Here is a 15884-nt window from a genome sequence, read left to right as displayed (position 1 = left end):
GACCGGAAGAGGAGGAGGGAGAGTGAGAGACAGGACAAGAGTAAGGCCACGTTGGGCGAAGCCAGGAAGAGTGGCACCGGCGGCCAGCGGTGGCCAGCTAAGGGAGCAGCCAGCGGAGCTGCGAGAGAAGACAGCAGAGTGGCTGCTGGAGAGAGGGTGGTTGAGGAGCTGCGGTGAACACAGCTGGCGAGGCTGTGTGTGAGAGGCTACGAGAGCGACGAGAAGAGAAACAGCAGCGAGTGCAGCCAGTGGGGGCTGCGTGAGGGTGACAGCCGGCGAGGCTGCTGGAAGGTTACGAGAACAACGGGAGACAACAGAGGAGCTGTTGGCGTGACGGGGTTAACAGCAGTATCTGTATCAGTGCAGAAGGCTTATAGAAGGACAGCCGTGTGGGTTGCGAGGAAGAACCGAATAAAGGACACCAAGCCAGACTTCGTGGTCGAGTCCTTTATTACATTGGTGTCGGAAGTGCAACGGCATGTCGAAACAAGTGAGAAAGAAAAATGTTCCAGCGCCAGCATCGGCTTCTTCGTCCGAAGACGACGACTTCCCTCCAAACATGGATCCTGCCGGGGTGGTGGAGGAGAGCCCTGCTGAAACGAGTGCGGGGACTGGGGTTGAAGATGTAGCCGTAGTGTCGGGGCCGCCGACAACATCAGACGCTGATCCGCGATGGCTGCAGGTGGCGGAGCAACTGGAGACTCTCAGGGACGTCCTGGCCCAATTGTGTCATCTCGTCACCCCAAGGACGGCGACGGAGAGGGCGGAGAGTGCTCCACAGGCCGCCACGGTATCTTCGCTCCCGGCGCCATTGGCCACGCGGCAGGAGGCCGCCATCTTGCGCGTTCCGCGGCGGGAAACCGCCATCTTGACCACGCCGCGGTTCGACGCCATTTTGAATTTGCCACCGGAGGAGCCATCGGCGGAGGGCGGAGTAAAGAGAAGTCGGAGTCGCCATCTCACCACGGTCAAAGAGTTCGCCATTGGGGGCGACTGGAGCGCTTTCGCCTGCAGATTTTTGGCGGCGGTCCGTTCTGCGCGATGGACCTTAGAAGTGTTGCCGACTCTTCTGGACGACGAATCTGTTCGATTTTTTCGTTCCATTAAGGCCGAAAAGAAGAAGACATTATATGGAGTTTTTCAAGAAATGGCCGACGCCTACGAGCCACCTGACGACGCGCATCGGCGATTTGCTCAACGACAACGAGCGCCCGAGGAATCGCCCGTGGCATACAGGGGTGCGGTGCTTGATTTGGCTATGGCCGCGTATCCAGAAACAACACCTGACCTGCTCGAGCCTCTCATCTTGGGCAAGATGCTCGAGCTGTCGCGGGATCTTGGGATTCCCATGCCGGTGTGTGGGCATGAGAAGCTCACTTCCCGGGCGGCGGCAAAATGTCTGGATGCACAATTCAACCTCCGACGGTGGAAACAAGTCGCGGCGTGGACAGGGGAGCCCGTCGCAGAGGGTGGCGCTCTGGGTTGGGACCCTACAAAGTCGGTATACGTGCCGGATGGGGGGGGCCCTCAGGAGCTGACGGCCACCTCTGGGCCATGGTCAGGCCACGGTGGGCCGGCCTCTTGCGCTGCACCACCGGTACGGGGCCGGCGGGATGCAAGGCCTGCGCTTCGGCACAACGACGCCGATTGTTTCCGCTGCGGACGGAGGGGCCACTACGCGAAGGACTGCTGGGCCCGCATCCCGGGTCCGCCGCAACAGGAGGCCTCATCAACGGCCAAGCCGACCAAGGAACCACCGAACCAGGCAAGTCGGCACGCACCAGACACCCGGCAAGGCTTTACACCTCACCCATCACCTTCGTTGTGCGATCCTAGTGTTGTTGTTAAAGAGAGACCTTCGACGGGGCCTTGTCGCTCTGTGACGCAGTGGCGCAAATTGGCACGGAGGGTTGTCGCGGCCGCTACGGGTTCGTCCACCGTGCCGGGGTCTATACAAGGGGTGGACGTGCGCATTTTGGTCGATTCCGGAGCGTCCGCGACTATAATATCGGATGTCATTTTTCATCTGTTGGGCATCTCACCCGGGGCCGTGCGTCCGGTTTACGGGTCGTGCGTCGCTGCGAACGGGCGTAGTATGGGCATCGTGGGCCAGGTGGACGCTAAAATATCTATCGGGGATGTGTCGGCCTTGGGCGTTGTGTTAATTTCAAGATCCTTGGCAGTTCCTTGTTTATTGGGCACTGATTTCCTGGCTAAGATGCCTATTTTGATCAAAATTAATGAGAATTGTATTGAACTGCCGGGTGGCCGTCAAATTTCGTTTCTGCCGTCGCCCTGGGGGCGACCTGCTTCGACCGTACAAGTGCAGGCGCTATCCGTGGCATCTGTTGACATCCCACCTGGCTCCCAGATGCTTATTCCCTTGCGGTATCGGAAGCCCCTGCCTAGTCAGCTAGGAGCGGTTGGGGTCTTGTTGTCACCTTCAGCCTCGATAACGGCCGGGTTGGCGCTGGTTGGGGCACAGACCATCGTCCGGCCAGATCAATTGCCGTTTTTGCAGGTGCTCAACGCGGGTACTGAAAGTGTTCGCGTCCCGGCTGGCACGGTTGTGGCACATGCCACTACGGCATTTACGGATCACGATTGTTCGCATAGCCAGGAAGTGGTTGCTGGTGTTTCTGAGCCTGTGGCTTCGGATGATCGCTGGATTGCTAGCTTATGTGACGGAAATTCTTCCCTGTCTGTGGATCAACGGGGTGCGCTTCACAAATTATTACTGACGTTTTCGGATGTGTTCAGCTCCAATGATTTGGATTTGGGACGCACCTCGTTGCTTCACCATCATATCGATACAGGCGACGCTGCCCCTATTCGGTTGAATTCGCACCGAATGAGTCCCGCCGAGCGAGAACACGTTCGAGGGGCAGTGGAAGACATGTTGGCTGCGGATATTATATCGCCATCAAACAGCCCATGGGGCGCGCCTGTGGTTTTGGTCAAGAAAAAGGATGGCAAATTGCGATTCTGTGTTGACTTTCGAAAATTGAATAAGATATCGGTGGCAGATGCGTATCCCCTGCCGCGTATGGACGACTCCCTGGACGCATTGTCGGGGGCTAAGTTCTTCTTTACACTGGACCTCTCTTCGGGATTTTGGCAGCTTCCCCTTGACGAGCCCTCACGGGAGAAGACCGCATTCCGTACGCCGCAGGGGTTATTTCAATTTAACTGCCTTCCGATGGGGCTGAATGCGGCCCCTGCCACATTTCAAAGGCTCATGGAGCTCGTCTTGACGGGGTTGCAGTGGGAGACATGTCTCATATATTTGGACGATATTATTGTCTTCAGCCGCACATTTGATGAACATTTAAGGCGGTTGGAGACGGTGTTCGCGAGGATGCGCTCCGCGAACTTGAAATTCAAACCAAAGAAATGTCACCTACTGCAACGGTCCGTCCGTTATTTGGGGCACATCGTGAGCGCTGAGGGGGTGTCTACGGACCCGGAAAAAACGGCGTGCGTCCGAGATTGGCCAACTCCGGCCACCGTGGGGGATGTACATCGCTTTCTGGGATTTGCCTCGTATTATCGAAGATTTGCACCGAATTTTACGACCATCGCGAGGCCCTTGCACCTCCTTACGGGTAAGGGACGTAAGTTTGTGTGGGGACCGCCAGAAGAGGCGGCCTTTCAGAGTCTGCGCAATCTGTTGGCTACGGCCCCAACATTGGATTATCCCGATTTCGATCAACCGTTCATCCTTGATACGGACGCGAGTGACACAGGTATTGGCGCGGTGTTATCTCAGTCTAAAGGGGGCGCAGAGCGCGTCGTTGCGTATGGTAGCCGGGTCTTGTCGCCCGCGGAAACCCGCTACTGTGTCACTCGCAGGGAACTCCTAGCCGTTGTTTTTTTCCTACGTCAGTTTCGACCGTACCTGTACGGCCGTTCCTTTATCGTACGTACGGATCATGCGGCCTTGCAATATGCCCTTAAAATGGATCAACCTTCCGGCCAGCTGGCGCGTTGGTTGGACACGCTACAGGAATTTTCATTTCAAATTCACCATCGCAAAGGGGTGCGCCATGCGAACGCAGACGCACTTTCCAGATTGCCGCAGCGCTCCCCTTGCAAATGTGCGTCGGGGACGCATAGATGTATGCCCAGCCTATCCCCCCCTCAGCCGCTGGTGTTGGCTGTTGAGGAGCCGGATGCTCCTGTGGAACCGGGGCCGACTGATGGGGTTTTGAATCTGCCACGGTCTGTTTGGATACGGGAGCAGATGATGGATGATTCGTTAGTGTCCTTGCGGAAGCGATCTAAAGTGGAGATTGGGGGTCCGGTTACGGAGGGTGCGCCGGAAACCGCGATCCGAGATGGTCTGCTCATGTGGAGGGAAGGTCTCCAGGAGCGCTGGCGTCTGGTGGTGCCTGCGTCCCTGCGATACGAGTTGATTAGAACTCTCCATTGTGACACGCTATTACATCTGGGTGTGCAGAAGACCTTGTTGACGTTGCAACGTCATTATTTTTGGCATGGCATGGCGACGGATGTCGTGGGGCACGTCCGCGCGTGCCCTGATTGTGCCCGACGTAAGCCACCTAAACATCCTTATGTGCCGCCTTTACAGTCAATTCAGGTGTCGCGGGTTAATGAATTGGTGGCACTGGACATTTTGGGACCTTTCCCGCCATCGGCGAGGGGTAATAAATATTTGCTGGTCGGGGTTGAGTACCTCTCCCGTTGGCCGATGGCCTGGCCGTTACCCGACCAATCGGCCTTGGCCATTACCAACGCCTTTTTGTTCGGATACGTTATGGACAAGGGTGCGCCGGAGAGACTCCTCACGGACCAGGGCCGAAATTTCTCTTCTAAATTATTGGCGGAAGTATGCGCGGGCCTAGGGACTAAGAAGGTCCGGACATCCCCATACCATCCGCAAACGGATGGTATGGTTGAGCGGCTAAACCGGACATTGTCTGCCATGCTGTGCCATACGGTGAGTGAACAACAATCGGATTGGGACCTGCACATCCCGGGGGTGCTTTCGGCGTACAGGATGACTCCTCATGCGGCTACCGGTTATTCGCCGTTTTACCTTATGTATGGTCGGGAAAACGTGCCGCCGATGGATGTGCAGCTGGGAACCGGTGTGAAGGGACCTTGTAAACCACTCCCTGACTACATTCGGGACACTGTTCGCCGGGTCTCGGAGGCGCGGGAGAGTGCCCGCGTGGCTACGGCCAAAGCCCAGGCCTGGAACGAGAGGTATGCGCGGCGTTCCAAGGGGGACTGCCCCTGGAAGGTTGGGGACCTGGCCTGGCTCCATTGTCCGCAGGTGTGGCTGGGTACCTCTCCCAAATTTCACAAACCTTGGCAAGGGCCTGTCCGCCTCATTGAGGTTCCTAACCCTCAGTCGGCGCGTGTTCAGATTGGTTCTCGCCGCTGGTTTGTTCACACGTCGCGCTTGAAACCGTATGTTGCTCCCCTACATGATGCTTCATCTCCCAATGTTGCCTTGCCGGGGTCTGTTGCTGCCGACTCTCCCCCGCCTGCGTCCATTGATCTTGCTAGAGCGCCTGTCATACCTGTTCCAGGCAGGCCGGCCTTGACACCAGAGGGGACGAGGCGCCCTGCTCGGAGGGTGCCTGCCAGATCTGCGGGAACTTCGAGCCCTGCAGCCCTTCCGACCCCGCTGCAGACACATCCGCGGGACACGCCCGAGACTGATCCTTCAGGGACACGGGACGTTGGTGGACTTCCAACAGCGACAGGGGGATTTCACCCTGTCACTCCTCAAACTCCATCACGTTCCCGTTCCACGGATGGGCCGCCGACCGTCCGGGACGGGCCGGCGACCCGCACACGTTCTAAATCCCTTGTGTTTCGTTGATTGTTACGTTGCGTTATTGCTCTTACTATGTATTTATTGCCTGCTTCTGCTACGTTACTTGATTGTTGAGTTGTGTTGATTGTTCTTACTGTTATATTGCATGCTTGGTGTCCTTTGGTGTGTTAGGGTCGGTTTCGCCCGCATTACTGTTGGTGTTGTTCAGCCGAGGTCGGCTGGGTTTTTCTCCACGGGGGAGGGTGGTGTAATGCGGGCGCGGGCGACCTCCCGGATGTGACGTCACGGAGAGGTGGAGTTAGGTGACGTGGGAGCAAGGTTAAGGTTCTTAAGGGATGAGACCGGAAGAGGAGGAGGGAGAGTGAGAGACAGGACAAGAGTAAGGCCACGTTGGGCGAAGCCAGGAAGAGTGGCACCGGCGGCCAGCGGTGGCCAGCTAAGGGAGCAGCCAGCGGAGCTGCGAGAGAAGACAGCAGAGTGGCTGCTGGAGAGAGGGTGGTTGAGGAGCTGCGGTGAACACAGCCGGCGAGGCTGTGTGTGAGAGGCTACGAGAGCGACGAGAAAAGAAACAGCAGCGAGTGCAGCCAGTGGGGGCTGCGTGAGGGTGACAGCCGGCGAGGCTGCTGGAAGGTTACGAGAACAACGGGAGACAACAGAGGAGCTGTTGGCGTGACGGGGTTAACAGCAGTATCTGTATCAGTGCAGAAGGCTTATAGAAGGACAGCCGTGTGGGTTGCGAGGAAGAACCGAATAAAGGACACCAAGCCAGACTTCGTGGTCGAGTCCTTTATTACACTAGGACTATCCACTATGCAACACTTACCTTTGACTAAAGCACTGCTGAATAAACCACTCGCACTAAAATTGCACATATTATTACGTTTTAAATGATTCGAATTGCTTGTACAATGAAACGACAATGTTTGAAGTGGGCGCATTTTGTTTATCATAATACTTTCAGTGGCTGTAGGGGGGGGCGAAAGTTTCAGCTGAGGCTATGGATTGCACAATGGGAAGGGCCTTAACAAGCGTCTACCAGACGACACGGAATCATAATTGCTGAGTCCCTTAGGCCGCTGCTATTGCCTGAGCACTATACAGTTGCGACCATGAGCTTTGTTTCAAACTTCCAATGGCTTTGTTGCCAGGAGGAAATGGCGTTAACGTAGTGCTGCTATTGTCTACGCAGTGCGCAATCTACCAGTGCTAAAACTGTACAGGGGTAACTACCGGTCATATGATGAGGTCGAATGCTGGTAAGCCTAACAGTTCACTTACTTACTTATCTACCAGTTATGTGTTACTTATTTATTGGATATTTACTTTTGTTACTTTATTTACTGTTTTAAGTTCACTCGTTTCTGTTTAGTTTGTTTTCTTTGTGCACGTTATGATTTTAACGTTAACAATTGATAGTGGAATGTATTACAAATGTAAACTTTGTACTAATATGATGGAATTAAGCTGCGGTAACGACGTTAAAGATATGAATGCATGCGGGGTATATGGAGGTGTGGGCTATCTGAAATTTGTTTTACACAAAACGCTATTTTTGTGTGCTATATGCGTCTGTGGGCTATATGCGGGAAAATACGATACCACTGTTTACATCGGACTCTATAGTTACATAATAGTATTTTTAAGATATACTTAGCATTTTTTTTACTGATACTCATTATAGAGATGTGGTTTTATGCCAACTGGTGACAAAAATGTCTTCTCAATACTTAATTTAAGATACATTTTCTCCAGCCATAATACCACAAAACATCAAGTTAATTTGTGAATGTTGTTGCAAGTTTTTTTTGCACGAGTGGTTATTTTGATATGCACGTCATCAGCATACAGGGATACTCTAACCCTTTGGCTTCTAAATGTCGCACAGTAGCACTCGGTATAAATTTAATAAAAATGGTCCCAGGATAGATCCCTGCAGGACACCTACAAAAGTAGCCCGTTCCTCTATTTTTGCATCTTGACAAGAAACGATGTTTTTAATTGGTAAGAATCACACAATCTAGATTTGTTTTCATAACTGCAGGGATCCATACTCAAGAACACTATGGCCTTATCTCATCGAAATTTACATAGCGTATTTTCTCATGTACTTCACAGTGATTTTATAATCGTATGTAAGATGACAGTGGTCTGAGCTGAAGAATGGGGTTTCTCAAAATGGTGGTGCCATTTTAGTGACAAAACAGAACAGGCACGAGTGTTAAGGAGGGGGCTGGGGTAGGTTTGGTTGGAGCTGGGGGGGGGGGGGCAACAGAAAGATGGGGGGGGAGTGAAGCATTGCATTGGGAAGACAAATAAACTCGGCCAGGGGGGCTGGGTGGGTATTGGAAAGAGATGGAGTGGACGCTGAGGTGAATACTTTAATGATGGGTTTGTCTCCCGAATTTTAGCGAACCCTTCGATGAATGTGGCTAGTATTCGATAGGGTAAGTCCCGAATAGCAATACAACCTTATCTGGAAATGTTGGAATGTTAGATCATCTTTACAAGAGTTATCGATTGTGGTGCACAGTCACACACCAAGTCACACGATGTCATAAACGCTGCTTTACAACGGAAACACAGTGGTTCTGGAGTGTTGTAGGCAAGTGGCTCTGCAGAATCACCATCGCTATAGAAACGTCCTTCTGCGCTTAATTGTCGCATCTTGTGCTCGTGTGTTCACCCGCAGGCCGTGAAAGAAATGCAAGTTCGGCAAGGCAGCGAGAAGGCGACACAGCACATGGTGGAGTTGGTGATGGCGAGGGGACGACCCAGGGTCAAGCAATTCTGGGAGGCGCTGTGGGACCTCAGGGAAAGTTACCCAGACCTGGAGGACATCTTTGAGAAGTTCTAATGGATGGAACCAGAAAGAGAGGGAAGACTGACAGCGACTATGACTTGACGACATCACAAGAGATTGGTGCCAGAAAGATGTGTCCACTACCTGAGCATAGTGGCACGACAAGACAGGGAGAGGAAAGTGGAAACAAATGACGAAACGTGCAGTGAACCACGACCTACGACTATGGGGATATCTGCCCTATGGATCGTGATGATGATGAATGGATGTGGGGGGGGGGGGGGTGCGTGGGGGTAGTTGTGGCCCAGTGGTTAGTGCACTGCACAAACCAAGGTGGCTAGGATATGTTAATTACCGCGCCTCATATATAGGACAGGAGGTCGTGGGTTCAATCGCGACCCAGACGCCTGCTGTTTATTTGTAGTTTGCAACATCTCTCTCCCTGTGGTCACATGGATTTTTATCCAAGTCCTCCGCTTTTCCTTTCCACATGAAGAATTCACGTGACATGTTTAAGGGTATTTGACTGCTATAAAATTCCACGTGATGATAAGATTTTGTTGAGCTGTCATTTCGGATAGCCATGTCGCTTCTGAAAAAGAGCTATTGTATAGCTCATTGGGCCTTTACTTGTAAAATAACAAAAAAGTTTTGATAATTTATGAACCCAACTCCTCTGTCTGCTTCTTCCCTGGCACTGCTCTACTTTGTAATTCCCTCCCATCGTGTCTTGTGTCCCCCAAGTTTTTGTAACAACCCTTGCCCAATTCAAGAAATGTATTGTCCATTGCCAGCCATGCAGAGGAATGTGCATGGTTGTCGTGTGGGGTGTTTAGTGAACGAGACCGGATTAATCGGTCCTATTCATTAAGATTACTATCTTTAATCTTTGGTTCATTTAAGTTATGGTCGACTTATTTTAACTTTGTTTTATTATTTTATAAATAGCATCACGATATATTTTAAAATATACATTTAATCACAGGCCAAGAAAGATGTATTCACTTGCTTTAGATCGCTGCCACTTCCAGAGCAGACCACGTTGCCAGGCTTCCTCACTGCCAGGCCAGGGATGCCTGATATGGCCATGGTCGCCATTTTTAAAAAATGGCCGCGAGTAATCAGCCCCGAAAAACATTCGTAGAAGATTACAATTCTTGCTCGATTAGTCATCATTAGTGATGTCATCACCTTACTGGATTCATCATCATCGGTGATGACATCACCTTACTGGAGTCATCATAGAGCAAGGCGATGACATCACTAATGATGACGAATCCAGCAAGGTGATATCATCGCCTTGCTCTATTATCTACAGTGGTGACATCACCTTCACTCGATTTAAGACCAGAAACAGGAAGACTTCTTTACAATTCTGGCAAATCCTCTGATGAAGCTGTTGGTTGTTGTTGTTGTTGTAATCGCCAGATAAATATCACAGCAGTACTGAGGAAGGAAGGTCTCAGAAGTGTCAAAGGGGTCGCGTGTGGTAGGACAAACAGTGATATCTCCAATGTTTTTTAAGGCATCCGACTAGCATGTAAGAGTAGGCGAAATATTTCCCACGGGGAGGGGCTTTCTTTTTGGGGCCCTATGGTGGCTTGGAGATGTTAACTACATCGCCTGGTTTCCAGGAAGTTGTGGGTTCGACCCTGACGCCTCCTGTACATTTGGAGTTTGCATCACCCTCCCCGTGGTCGCATGGATTTTTCTCTGGGTCCTCCGGTTTTCCCTCCACATTTAGGCATTAACATCACACGTTTAGAGTTTTTGGCTACTGCTATCCATTTCCACACGATGTTGATGATATCAGCCACTTCGTTGGGCTATCATTTGTGATAGTCAGGTTCACTTCTAAAAGAAGAGATATGTACCTTAGTGGGGCCTTACCTGGTAAAATAGTGCAACATATCCTCTGGGGGGAGGGGCTTTGTCGATGCCCCTCTTGTGGAGGCCTTTCCACCAGTAGTGACCCACGTAAGTCAGTTCAATACTGCCCCTTTACCTTCTAGAATATGTCTTGATACTGGAGGAATCTGATGAACTATAAAGCTCTTTTTTTCACAGATGTCCAGTATGACCCTTGATAGTCATACAGTCACGTCACAAATTCCCTTCACTTCTATTCACTCCCCCGAGTCTCTCTCCACGAACGACGTTTCGTCAACGGTGCTTATGGTCGACACATTTTAGAGCCCCCTGGGCTCTTACCAAAATTTGCCAGCTCCCAGGGCCCTGATTGGCCGACCCGTAGAGTTCAAACCGGCCATTGGTACGGCAGGCACATGAAGGTTACAGCCCAATGACTTCCCTTGGTTGAAGTTCCACTGCAGTGGCCGTTTCATTGTTACATTGCCTTCCTGTCAACCCCTTATCAGTGCCCCTACCTTATTACAGACCAATTCAGACCTTGCCCCGTGCCCTTATAAATCTCAACGCTCATCCTATAATGTCCCATCACAAGGGAGAAACAAAAACAAATAGATTTAACACATTGTTGCAACGTATTGAAACGGCTGTCCACCGCGTGGACCTGAAAACTACATTTCCCTGTACAAGAATACGGGTAAACCGTATGGGTTGACAGCTGTGACATTGCGTTCAATGGTCCCGTGTTAAAGCCGGTGTTAGGCCGTGACGATGTTATCCAGGTCACTGAAGGGAGCTCCCCCTGGCTTGTGGAGCGAAACTCCGGACATCGTGCACGAGCAACAACAACAACAACTCAGCCGTGGAACCCGAAAACACATCGGAGGAGCTTTACAGCACAACCTGCGAAAAACCTACGCAGTGCAGTATTTCAGAATAGTATTTTTTGTTAGGATAGAAGCAACACAGAATAATAGTGTATGCTGCGATACGGACACACAGCTATTTCGAGAGTGTTTGCAAGTTTATATTTATTGAAACACTGTAATACATTTTTTATACTATATATTACGTAACACGATTTATGTTCCTGGGTAGTAAGTGTTCATCTATAATTGCTTATGTCTCAAAAGTATCGAAAATGGCTACTATTCCCCACAAACTTTGCTTTTGTGACCAGGACATTACGTAAATGAATGACACAAATGCACACGTGTCCTCATTGAAAATAGGTACATTTCAAAATATCACTGTCCTGGTCACAAAAGCAAAGTTTGTGGGGAACAATAGCCATTTTCTGTACTTTTGAGGCATAACCAATTAGGAAATAACACTTACTACCCAGGAGCAAAAAGATAATACATTTGTTACACAGTGTTATCAATGGAGTGGATTATTAACGTTGCTTTTGTGTCTTGGTCACAAAAGCAAAGTTTGTGGGGAATAATAGCCATTTTCTGTATTTTTGAGGCATAAGCAATTGGGAAATAACGCTTACGACCCAGGGACAAAAAATATATATTTTTTGTTACACAGTGATTCAGTCACCGTGGCCAAATAAGCTAGTTATAAAAGAATACTCTCTAGACAGAATCTCAACAAGTCCCAAGAAAAAGCATTTGTTTTATTTTACCAGGTAAAGCCTCACTGAGCTATGTATCTGTTTTTCAGAAGCAAATGAGAGACGTAAAGAGGAAATCGATTCTCGGATAAAACCGAACCCCCCCCCCCCCCCCCCCCCCCCCCCAGAATCCGTGCCAATTTGCTTCAGTACGGATGCGAATCTCTCAGCTGCCCGGCTAGTTTACACTTCACTCGCTGTGCGATTCACAGGGACGTTTGTCCGAATGTTGAACGAACCAGCGTCCAATAAGCACGGAAATATACACCTTCCTGCATATCCCTGTGCAGAGCCTCGAATCTCGGTGCTATACAACGGCAGTGTATGTGTAACGGCGTAAGTAGCGCAGGAGACGTCGACGGAGGCAACACGTATTTATTAACAAGAGCTACGATACAGCACGTAGCGCACCCTAACACTTGAAGGGGTAACGGCCCCTTCACCCGGTTCTATCCGAGGCAGTGTCCCTCAGCTAACGTTTCCCCGTTAGCTCCTACTACACCCCTCTAACCCAGACCATCCTAGTGGAGGCTAACTGACCTGGCCCAGCTTCGGCTCAGGTCCGACCCTCAGCCACACGAGCCTGGCCCTCACAAGGACACAGACCTCGCTGCTCTGAGGTCGCCCCTGGCTTGCCCTGCTCGGCTCTTATAAGAACTGGCAGACAGGACAGTCTCAGGGCTAGCTAGCTCCTCTTCAATCTTCACTGGCTCTTGATTCTCTTCTGCTCCAACGACTGCCTCGAGCTCTCTCGCGCACCGCCTTATATACCCAACTGCCCCCCCGAGGGGCGGGGCTGTATGCGGACGTTGATGTAGACACCCCAACGTAACGGCTTGCTACACCCCGGTACGTAATACCTCTATATATGTATGATATATATGATGCGTTCGCCCTTGTTTTCTATTCCACGGTGTAGGTAGTTTTAATTGTGTTTTTGTTTGATTTGAAGATATTTTTTCGTGTTTTTACCTCAAACTGTGCTGAAAAAAAACTGTTTTGTAATTGTTTTACTTTTGTAATTTTTCAGTCGGTACCCTGAGCCAATGAAGTATTTAAGCAAAGGGGTTGGGTTGGGAAATCTGCAGTCTGTGAGCCAGATGTGACGCGGGACATTATTTCAATGGCCACATGAAAGCCATACGTTTCTAACTGGCACTCAAGTTATATTTATGCGTGACTACAAGCACTACAAGTGAACCTTATGGCAGTACCCCGGGGTACCATAGTACCCCGGCTCTCGCATAATGTTCGTGATGCAGTCATTTTTAGTCTGTTGATGATCGGCAATGCGGCAATCGACTCATCTCGACGAGCTGTACACGATGCACTATTCAAAGTTGAATTTTTCGATAACGGATTTTTCATGCTAATGTTTGGCGTTTCGACATCGTGGAGGAGCACTGATTTAGGATTGATTGGTACCCCAGTCGCGGAGTTAAGTACACCCCTGGAAAAAAGTGTCCCAGAAATAAAATATTTAATTGCCTCGGCCATTTTGTATTGTGTCACTACAACATATGTGCACACTATTATATACTACACTGCTATACACTACACTATACACTACAATACAACACATCACTGTTATACACGACACACTACACTATATGTTACAATATACTACACTACTAGACACCACTACTAGACTAGTAACATGACACTATACACTTTGGGTGAGTGGTGGGCATCGGGTGAGTGGTGGGAGAGGTTAATTGGGATTTTGACATGAAGCTACCAACGCGTGGGCGAACCCAAAAACATCTGCCGAGATAATCGCCACAACAACAAAAAACTTTCTTAAAACTATGTCAGTGCATTTGTAGTGGGTCGTATGGAGACGGAGTCTTCTTAGGAGGCAACACGTATTTATTTAACAATAACGTGAACACACGGGGTCCCTAACATAAAGGGGTAACGGCCCCTCCTACCCGACGACCTGAAGAGATATAGCCTCCGGGCTAACGTGCCCTAGTCACTGGGACCACCTAATCTTAGCCCTCCGGCTAACAGGACCTAGGGGAGGCTGACCCGACCCAGCCAAGGGCTTAGGGTCTCGACCACTGGCCCACTTAGACCCGGCCCTGATTAAGGACGTCTGGTCCGGGGACCCTCAATGTCCTCGTCTTCAGGCGAGCTCTTCAGTGTTCAGCTTGACGCTGACTGCCGGAGCTGCTCTGGGGTCCGGCTTTTATGGGGCTCCCAGGGTCACTCCACCCCGGCCACGCTCACTCTCTGGAACCTTCTGGAGGGACCTAGATTGTTGCACAATCCCCCAGCCCCCACCTCGAACCGCCCCCCAGATTGCCTGACCCACGAGTCCAACTTGGTACAGACCGGACCCGCCATTGCCCCCTGTTGGGCTCTGACTGGAGGTACATAGTTTCCAGTAGTGGTGGCAGTTACAACACATTGCCACACAAACCCCATTGTATAAGCAGGAGCTGACAATACGCAGCCTACGGTGCTTTGTATTACATGATGTTTGTACCAGACCTGAATAAACATAACATGATTTTTTTCCACGTCCTGTTCCTCGTGTCTTTTCACACATACATACACACAACAAAGATCACCCGTATAGCCGAAACAGACTTTTGGGGGCAAGTGCTGTTAGCGAGCAGCACCTATCAAGGAAGGCAATGTGGCACAAGGGGGGGGGGGTGGGTGGCCAGCACTCCACATCCGACCACCTTTGTCTCCCCAGTAGAGATGTTTACACACCAAACCATGTCCTCTTTTGAGGCTGAGTCGACTTAGGGGAGGCTCATAACACGATCCCAATAAAATTAAAAGACAAAAACCAGAAAGGGTTTAATATCATCATGTACATTAAAATCGATCATGTTAATCTCGTTAATATGCCGTCCGTATTATTGTTTGGGTTTTTCACAGTTAATTAACATACATAATGAATGTGCATTTTGTTGATCTAATAGCATGTGTAGTGACATGAGAAGGGAGGGGCTGCTGGGGGCTCTGGGACCCTGGGCGGGCTAGGCGCTTGGGCCCCTTGGCGCCAGGCGCTGGGTTCACAGGCGGGTCAAACGCTTAAGCCTCTTGGCGCCAGGCGTTGGGTTCCCGGGCGGCCCAGGCGCTTAAGCCGCTTGGCGCCACCAACGGGGCGGGGGGGGGCTGTGTGTCAAGACCCAAGACCCAAGACCATCCATCTGAGGACCCTGGGACGCTGTGAGGGCCAGTGGTGGGACTCTGGAACTCCCGACTCTACGACCTTGTGAGGGCGAGTTCCAGAGCGTAGCCAGAGTAGTGTATCTAGGCTGTGTACCTAGGCTGTAACAGAGTTGGACTGTTGGAGAGTTGGAGTGTTGGATTGTAATAAAGAAGTTACCTCTACAAGTGTCTCCGGAACCCGTTACACATGCACAGAATATGCAGTACCTATTATTGGCTGCTCACAGTTAATCAACATACAATGACATGCTTATTATTTAGTTAGTTTGTTATCCACCTCCTGCACCTCCGAGCAGCATGGTGGAGATCTGATAGTTTATCGACCTGCATGGCCGTGCAATGAAAGTGCACAGATAGTCCCCGGGTTACAGAAGGGGGGTTAGGTTAGCGAGAACGATCCGTAACCCGAATTTTCCGTATATCGGAAACTGAACGATTTTCCCCAAAAATCAACGATGAAATGCCACATCCGGAAATAGTTGAGCCTCTCCTACCCGATTACTCAGTACGGTATCGCGCTGTCGTCTATTTTATACCGCTGCCTGTGGGGCCGTCCATAAATGACGTCACGTGATTTTGGACGATTTTTGACC

At 50.5% G+C, this 15884-nt stretch overlaps 1 protein-coding gene across 4 annotated transcripts in view; it reads left to right on the top strand.

Moving 5' to 3' along the window:
* LOC133359377 (uncharacterized) overlaps positions 1 to 14624 on the top strand; it is a 39794-nt gene extending 25170 nt beyond the window's left edge. For all 4 annotated transcript variants that reach the window (XM_061577780.1, XM_061577777.1, XM_061577778.1 and 1 more), the window contains one exon: positions 8499 to 14624. In XM_061577780.1, coding sequence (XP_061433764.1) covers positions 8499 to 8663 — 165 coding nt within the window. In that variant the 3' untranslated portion in view covers positions 8664 to 14624. The remainder of the gene's footprint in view (positions 1 to 8498) is intronic.
* The last annotated feature ends 1260 nt before the right edge of the window (positions 14625 to 15884 follow it).

Source organism: Lethenteron reissneri, chromosome 65, assembly GCF_015708825.2.
Source record: "Lethenteron reissneri isolate LAM-NWPU_2019-01 chromosome 65, ASM1570882v1, whole genome shotgun sequence".
Classification (NCBI taxonomy): Eukaryota; Metazoa; Chordata; class Hyperoartia; order Petromyzontiformes; family Petromyzontidae; genus Lethenteron; species Lethenteron reissneri.
Note: the sequence above shows the minus strand (reverse complement) of the source record. Positions and strands in the feature narration are given on the sequence as shown.